Source organism: Camellia sinensis, chromosome 2, assembly GCF_055761805.1.
Source record: "Camellia sinensis isolate YWXY chromosome 2, ASM5576180v1, whole genome shotgun sequence".
Classification (NCBI taxonomy): domain Eukaryota; kingdom Viridiplantae; phylum Streptophyta; class Magnoliopsida; order Ericales; family Theaceae; genus Camellia; species Camellia sinensis.
The window spans coordinates 65,204,314-65,212,546 of NC_138962.1; the positions used below are offsets into that span (position 1 = coordinate 65,204,314).

Genomic DNA, 8,233 nt, shown 5'->3' on the forward strand with positions numbered 1-8,233 from the left:
AGTAATGTATATGAAAATTTAGATAGCCTGACCATTCACCTGCACATACAATTAAAACTATAGACAGCCTAATTTCCAAGTTAAACCTCTCAATATACTAGAAACAAGCTAACTTTCCCAATTAGTTACAATAACTCACATGGTCATGTGAACGGGTAACAAACAAGACTCGCTTCAAAAAATTAGTCATGACGATATTATTTGAATTCATCGATCCTACTTATATATTCAAGATCGCCTATTCAAACTTCCGAAGTGGAATGGGACTGTTACACTTCCTCTAATTAGAAAGCCTAGAGGGCATAGGCCCTAGAACCTTGGGCTGAGACTGAAGCTTATGGATGCTCTCTAGGACAAGATTATGGGCAAACTCTTTCGATCAAAATTTTGACCGATTCAAATTCAACTGACTTATTTGAATTCAAAATTTTGCCAAAATATTGGTTTACTTTAACATTGATGCTTTCTTTGTCATTTCTTTTTCTTGTTCTACAAAAGGGTTGTTTAAGAAGTGGGATTTTAGTCCAATTTAGGCTAAAATTCACAAAAAGATAAAATAGACTAAAATAGCTAATAAGACAAAATGTCACATCAAATCCATAATCATTTCATTTTTTTTCTCACAAACATCACATCCAACTACAAAAAAATTCAATCATCTTCCCAAACACAAATTTTAACCTACTAAAATAGCCTACTAAAAACTTCCCAAACACCCACAAAATAAACAAAAAAATAAATAGTAGTGTGTTCATACCAAATAAGCAAACAAATAAATAACTAGTAGATGGAATATAACAACCAAATAAATACAAATAAATAAATATAAATGAATCAAACATTGAAACTTCTGGTCTTCACTCTCAAAACATGATCATAATATGCCCCAATATGGCTGGGAGTACATACCCATTCTTCAAAGGAGTTGAAAAAGGATCTATGCGCGGGTCAAAATGTCCTCAAAAATGAAAAAGAATTTTCTTGTTTGCTCACCATAGTAGACAGGTATCTGAAAATCACCAATCAAAAACCTTCCTCTTACACTAATGTCTGACACTTCCATTACACCCATAGTTCTGCAGCAAGTGTAAAAGCCTAGCATACATTTTGAAGGAAGAAAACTAACTAAACTTTTCATTATACCTAAAATCCTGTAATAGAGTCTAGCCCTATGAAATCAATCGTGATTGCATAGGAAGTAGTCCCCTGTCCTCATCCGATATGCTGATAAATCAATGACATTCTGGTGACAATGATCATTGATGTGGTGTTGGCTGCCATTGCTTTTTAGGCTCACATAAGAACACGAATTCCAAGTTCCTTTACCCGAAAAGCTTCTCCTGCATCCATTGAGACATCCACTTCATCATCATCTTCCATTGACTGATTCAAAATCTTTCCTATGAATGTTGGCATATGCATCCACTGCAGTCCTTTGCTCTTCCCAACTACATCAGTACCACTCATACACTTCAAAAGGCCAGATGTTCACATCTTCAGTTCACATGACCTGCACATAGAAAACACAAACATTCAGATTAGCAGAGAAGGAACAGTAAAAGACATTGAGGATTCCCTACTCTTCTTGACCAGCTGGGAATCCCACCTTGGGAAGAAATATGCTTAAATATCAGATTGATACAGTTCCTCTGCAATGGAATTGACAACTTTAACTACTAACTGAACACAGACAACATAATGACAGAGAGAGAGAGAGCGAGCGCTTACTGGAGCTTTCTTTTTGTACATGTTACTTCACTGAACAGTTCCGATGCAACTATTGCTGTGGATTCCAACTCAGCCAAAGAGAAATTTTGATAATTTCAGTGCATGTCTGCAATTAAGTTGAAAAATAGCCTCAACCACTTGGCTGCAATAATGTTTCACTTCCATATATAGACCATGTTAGGCATGGATTCCAACTCAACCCTTTAGATTCAAATCTTGCAACAAGGATAGAATACCAAGAGCCCCTGAGATAGCATGACAACATTATTTGCAGTTCACATGATGCATGCTTCCTAACCAGTATGATGAAGAAGGCCAATAAAGTTCATACCACAGTTTAAACTATCCAATGATCGAGTGAGTAATCAATTTGTTCCATCTGCACGAAGCACTTTCAAAGATTCCATCTTGCCCAGGTCAGGAGACCGCCCATCCAGCATTGAGCATCCACTAAGAATGAGTTCAAGGGATTTGACCAAAAAAACTTTCTTTGGAAGCTTCCTTAGATTTTTGCAGCCTTCAAGATTCAACAAAACAAGGGTCCCTAATTCCCCAATTGATTCATGAATCCCAACCAAATTTATGCAATATTTAAGGATCAGTCTCTCAAGATTAGGGAGCTGTGAGAAGTCAGGGGAATTGGTAAGGCTATAGGAATAACTGAGATCAAGGATTTTCAATGATCTGAGCGACTGTCATAAAAAAGTAAGAAATATGTCACTACAAGAATTCACATGGATCCCCAAAAAAAAAAAATAATAATAATAATAAAATCAACAGAAAACAGGATAAAAAAATTGAATCATACCTTAGTTCTCTTCCAGAGTTGTTCCAAGCGACTATTTTGCATCTCAAGGACAACCAGGCTATCCAAAGTAAAATCATTTGGTATAGATTTTAAAGGGAATCCATGCCAACACAACCATCTTAACTTCTTAGGAAATTTTTGGTATCCGCCACTGAGTCTTACATTATTAAGCTGAAGTAGTCTTAAATTGTGCATCTGTGAAAATGCATCAGTTTTCAAATCATCTTCATCTAATTCTGAAAATGATTCTGTGAAGGCAGGAATAACACGGAGAAAAGAGAATAAGCCTCGGCGACGCCGCTTCAATGAATTGCCTTCATTAAACATTGTATGTTCTGCAAGAAAATCTTCATTTTGGGATTGTGCACCGCTTGCACTCTTGGCTGGAATATCTTCTAAGTTGAGACTAAGGCCTTCAATTGTTGCTATTCCCTGATAAAGAAAAATTGGAAAAATAGTCACTACAATGAAGAGAGAGAGGGAGAGAGAGAGAGAGAAGCATAATTCTTACAGTTTTATCCCTCAACACATTGAAGGCATCCTTATGACACCACACTCTGCTGCGCTTTCCAGGTTCCTTCTGTGATTCCCGGCGAACAATTTCCCTACCCATGTCTCTAAGCACTTGGTGCATTATCAGCTTGTTGTCATCTTTATTAACTTCTATGAGACCTCTACGAGTGAGATTTTGAATACCAATTGTTATGGAGAAATCACATTCCTCTAGTATTTTAACTGTGTAATCTTTGTCCTTTCCAACAAAGAAACAAGCAATATCAAGGAATAAATTTTTCTCATGATCATCTAAAGAATCATAACTTATTTTAAGCACATTATGAATTTTCTCGGGAAAATGTGTTCTTAATTTTGCTAATGCACTTTCCCATACATCAATAGTTTCGCCAGACAGAGAAGAGCCCAAGGCTTCCAGAGCTAGTGGAAGGCCACCACAATGGTGGATTACCCTTTTTGAGTGCTCCATGTAAGCTTCAATAGGTTTGTCTTGTCCAAAGGCATGCCGGCTGAAGAGACAAAGTGCTTCATCATCATTCAATTCCTTAACCACATACGACTTGTACACTTCATCAGCCTTTAGCAATTGCACATGTCTAGTAGTTATCATAATCTTACTTCCTGGATGAAGCCAATCTCGCATCCCCAATAATGCATTTACTTGGTCCAAATCATCAACATCATCAAGAACAACTAGAACTCTTTTACAGCACATAGCATCTTTAATCTTATTGATTCCCTCAGCAACACAGTATATTCTTTCCTTATTCCACTTCAGAATATCTGAAACAAGTTGTCTTTGCAGACGAACCAAACCATTAGGTTGTTTTGCGGTTTCTCTAATATGCGCAAGAAAACTGCTACCTTCAAATTTGTCGAAGTTTTGGTTATAAACAATTTTTGCAATGGTTGTCTTCCCTATTCCACCCATCCCACAGATCACCATTATGCTGACATTGTTCAATCCACCTTGGAACCACAGATTAATGTCTTTTACACGAGAATCTATTCCAGTTTGATAGGGGGTAACACTTAAGACCGTGAAATCCAATTTACTCACAACCTCCTGAACAATTATTTGGATAAACTTTGACTCATGCCTGCACATTGCGTTCAAAATAGAAAATAACCAAATTAAGCATGTCATGAATTGAGATGAGATGATAATTTTGGGGATTATTATAATTAAGAGAGTAAATTATACATCATAAAAGGTGGAGGGAAGGTTGTCTGCCTACTACCTCTCCCAAAACCTACAAGAAGTGGGAGCCTTGTGCGCTGGGAACAAACTTTTCTTTTCTTTTTAAAAGGTCTCCATGGTTAATTTAACCCTATAACTGCACCAGAATGGTCTTCCAGGAATTTTAGCATTTGGATTGGCGAAATGTTAGGGGTAAAGTGCTATAAGATTTTAGGGGTTTGTAATGGCTGTAAGACAGGCTTCAGGATATGGAAGGTTGGTTACAAAGTGGAAACAAAGGTTTTAGGTTATTTTGTGTGCAGTGAACAAGATCCGAGAATGATAGTTCTACAAATTTTGACTTCTTTTAAGTGAAATGATTAAACAACAAAAACAAAAAAACAAAAAAACTCCAGCAATCAATGGAACAATCTCGTAGGCATTCCACAACACAATCTTCCATGAACATAACCACTGAAGAAATTCATGCAAAACTAATTCTCTACCAAATCATATGAAGCTCATATCTTTATATAAACTTTAGAACAACTTCTACTCTAACTAGAGTAATAACTCCGAATTTAAAAACCACAGAATTTAACTTCTAAAACTGATCTAGAATTTAACTTCAAAAGATATGCCCTCTGGTCTTTTGTGTACTCGGGTTGTTTTAAATCAACAAATTCCATCATCTTGTGAAACTTTTAAAAGAGAAAAAGAAGAAAAAAAAATTGTTTAGCACCCAAAGCAAGATCCCAATGCCTATTTCTCTCATACCATTTAAACTCTTCATGCAATGTTGCAGTTACATAAACCTCAAGGGGTTGGCCTAGTGGACAAGGCTTAGGGCCTGGGGGTGTGCTCCCTCCAAGGTCTCAGTCGAAACCTCCTAGGTGCAAACAATCCATACAGGGCAAAGCCCTGGCTTTAATCAGAAACCCCCGGTAAGCGGACGGTGGGATTGATCCTCGGTCCAATGGGCCGGATACCGAGTTATCAACAACAAAAAGGAAAAAAAAATGCTGCAATTAATATACAGATAGAGTAGTATTCCCCATTTATCATTCAAGTCCTGATTATGCATAAGCACCCAAATTCAGCTTCACACTGTTACATTTCTACATAACTTCTTAGAACATTTGAAACAAGCATTACAAGTTTGATCATACCAAAGCAAGAAATTAAAGGAGAAAAATTACCTGTCAGCTTGATTTTGCAAGACCATACCTCCCAAATCAGCAACTTCTCCAAGTGCTTTCCTCCACAATCCCATCTTCTCCATCCCTTGTTTCCTCTTTCTTTCATCAATTTCCACCCTGAATTTTGCCTCATGCCTCTCAAATGCTTCAGCAAGAGTCCCAGTTTGCTTCCGAACATTCGACGGATCAACATCATAAAAAACCGGTAAAATCACGTGCCCAACGGTCCTCCTTTGTTCAACAATCATCACAAGCTCATCGAGGCACCAGCCGGAAGAAGCGTAGTCTTTGGACAACACAATGACCGAACTCCTCGACTGTTTGATCGCTCTCTCGAGCTCTGATTTGATGTTTTCGCCTCTTTCGATCTCATCATCGTCTCGAAAAGTGCGCAAACCAGCGCCGACTAAGGCAGTGTAGAGGTGATCGGTGAAGTTCTTGCGAGTGTCTTCGCCTCTGAAACTGATGAAAACGTGGAAAGCGTATCGGGAGATTGAAGAGGAGGGTTCGGAAGCCATTGAAGACAGGTTTGGGAGATTAATGGAGATGAATTATGAATTCCCAAATTGGAGTCTTTTGAGTTTGAGTGTAAAGCTTTATCAAAGCCAGAGAAGTACGAGCACAGAATCAACATGGGTTTACAGAGAAACAGGGGAGGAAATACAGGGACAACAGTTAGAGCAGCTTCGTAGAAAGGGGGCTTCACGCGTCGCAATGGGAGAGCATTATAGAGACGCAATCACCAATAATTTGCTGTTTATAATTTTATAAAAATTGGAGGTAAATTAATATTTTTAAATTATGGAATGATAATTTCACTAACAATTCGTTGTCTGTAGTTTTATAAAAATTGGTGGTAAATTAATATTTTTAAATTATGAAATTAATTCGAACTAAATTATTTAAATACGGTTTGATTTGATTTGAAATTATGATTTTATATAATTTGTTCACAAAGAAAAATTATATAATATTTTTATTTTAACATTAATTTGCTCATATTTTTTGAAATATAAATATGTATATTATTTTACTATTAATTTAAACAAACACAATATATATGTGAAACCCACGTTATTTTTAAAATTATTTTGGATAGATTAATAATTAAAATAAATTGTATGGGTAATTTAGTAATATTAAGAATTAGGTTTCAACCCTTTTTTTAAAAAGAAAAAAAGGGTTTTATATTTTTTTTGTTATCAATTGCGCAGAGAGTTCGCTGGAAGTGGCGGTGGGGAATTGTGGGGAGCATTCTTGATGCTCATTGATCAAGATACTTTTTCTTTACACCATTGTTTATTATATGATAGATCAATAGGCAAAGAAAAGGGAATGGAAAAGAAAACTTCTGGGGATGCCTAATGGTTATAGGGTTCAACGTGTATAGTGCGTTGTGTAGGTTGATGATAAAAGTATGTAGTTTTGACAATAGAGTTTGGTATATTAGATAAGGTGTGTTTGACTATTAATTTGGAGAATTGATTTGGTATTTCTTGAGCTTTTCATACATACAGTGGGTTTTGTGGATGTGTGAAAGATACAAAAATATTAATTTATACATACAGTGGGTTTTGTGGATGTGTGAAAGATACAAAAATATTAATTTATTTAAGGTTCTGATTATTAGGTTTGTGTGATTAAAGTGGTGGAGCTGAGTGTTTGGAGTTGGTGTTGGAATATTATTTTTTTTAAGCGTTTGAGGTAAGTAACCTTCTATCACTGTTAGTTCATTTTTATTCCTATTGAATCGATTAAAATTATAAATATTTATTTATAGCATTCATGTTCTCTTAAAATAAAATATGGGTCAAGTATAAAACAACATCGAATATTATTATGAAAGTTATTTGAATATTTTGTGAAACTATTCTGAAAATTGTACCAAATGTTTATTCTGAAAATATTGAATATTTTATTTTAAAGTTGTGTATTGTTTGAATATTTGAACATCACTCTAGTCTGACTATGATTTGGACTCTAGCCAATGGGGGTTATTTATTGGCACAGAAACTAGTTTCTTTTGGGGCTTTACCACCGACCTATGTGTGGTTCTGGGTCTTGTCACGGGTTAAGCGACCGTAGTCATTAGGACTTGGATTTTGTGAATCAAATCATTGAACTATCTGAATATCAAACCATCGATTTGAACAACAGATTACTTTGAATTATCACATTGGCTTTTCATTTAAAATGTATTGTACATTGTTTATTTTTAGCTATGAAACCACCTTACAAATAATTGTTCATTTATTGAACTGTAGAAAACATTATATTTGTTGGTTACTGATTTATTTATTTATTTTTGTATACTTGATCCAGTTGGTTATTTACTGGGTTATCTAGCTTACCCTTATTTTTTTTTCAGATTCTGAAGAGTAGAGCTGCGCGGGATTTTTTACATGTGGGAGTGCCGACCATGATTTAAGTACTTGGATTATTGTTTTGTTAGTGGATTAAATTAGTGGACTTGGTGGACATTTTCATATAAGAACTATTTATTTTTATGGATTTTGGCATTATGACAATTAAGGATTTAATTTGAGTATTTTACATTGTGGGTTATGTGATTGGATTCTTAGCCTTGCATGCTCACTTATATGAGTGTGCGGCGTTGTCACGGAGCTTGGGGCGTGACAATATAAGAGGGTAAGATTGTATATATTAGAGACTATTGTAGGTATATGATTTAAGTCACATATGATTTTGATTGGTTATAATCCGGAACTGTAAACTCCAATTCAAAACCAATCCGTAGAGAATAGATTCTCAATTTTCTAATCTAAAACCGAATCACAGATTCAA

At 35.6% G+C, this 8,233-nt stretch overlaps 1 protein-coding gene across 2 annotated transcripts; it reads right to left on the reverse strand.

The window, feature by feature from the left end:
• Positions 1-773: 773 nt before the first annotated feature.
• On the reverse strand, positions 774-6,160 carry LOC114289428 (disease resistance protein RPV1). Of its 2 annotated transcripts, XM_028233158.2 has the most exons (6): positions 5,429-6,160; positions 3,048-4,149; positions 2,537-2,968; positions 2,060-2,420; positions 1,729-1,973; positions 774-1,510 (listed from the first exon to the last, which is right to left on the reverse strand). In XM_028233158.2, exons 1-4 carry the CDS (start codon positions 5,944-5,946, stop codon positions 2,094-2,096), a joined length of 2,379 nt encoding a protein of 792 aa, XP_028088959.1. In that variant the 5' UTR covers positions 5,947-6,160; the 3' UTR covers positions 774-1,510; positions 1,729-1,973; positions 2,060-2,093. The 2 variants fall into 2 exon arrangements, with proteins under 2 accessions (XP_028088959.1, XP_028088958.1); XM_028233157.2 differs by having other exon boundaries at positions 1,729-2,420.
• Between the last annotated feature and the right edge of the window lie 2,073 nt (positions 6,161-8,233).

Excerpts from the sequence above, each read along its gene's own strand:
- LOC114289428 (XM_028233158.2), bottom strand. The coding sequence starts at position 5,946 with ATGGCTTCCGAACCCTCCTCTTCAATCTCCCGATACGCTTTCCACGTT. Across the intron at positions 4,150-5,428 it reads TTGCAAAATCAAGCTGACAG|GCATGAGTCAAAGTTTATCC; the intron begins GTAATTTTTCTC and ends CGCAATGTGCAG. Across the intron at positions 2,969-3,047 it reads ATGTGTTGAGGGATAAAACT|GGAATAGCAACAATTGAAGG; the intron begins GTAAGAATTATG and ends TTTCTTTATCAG.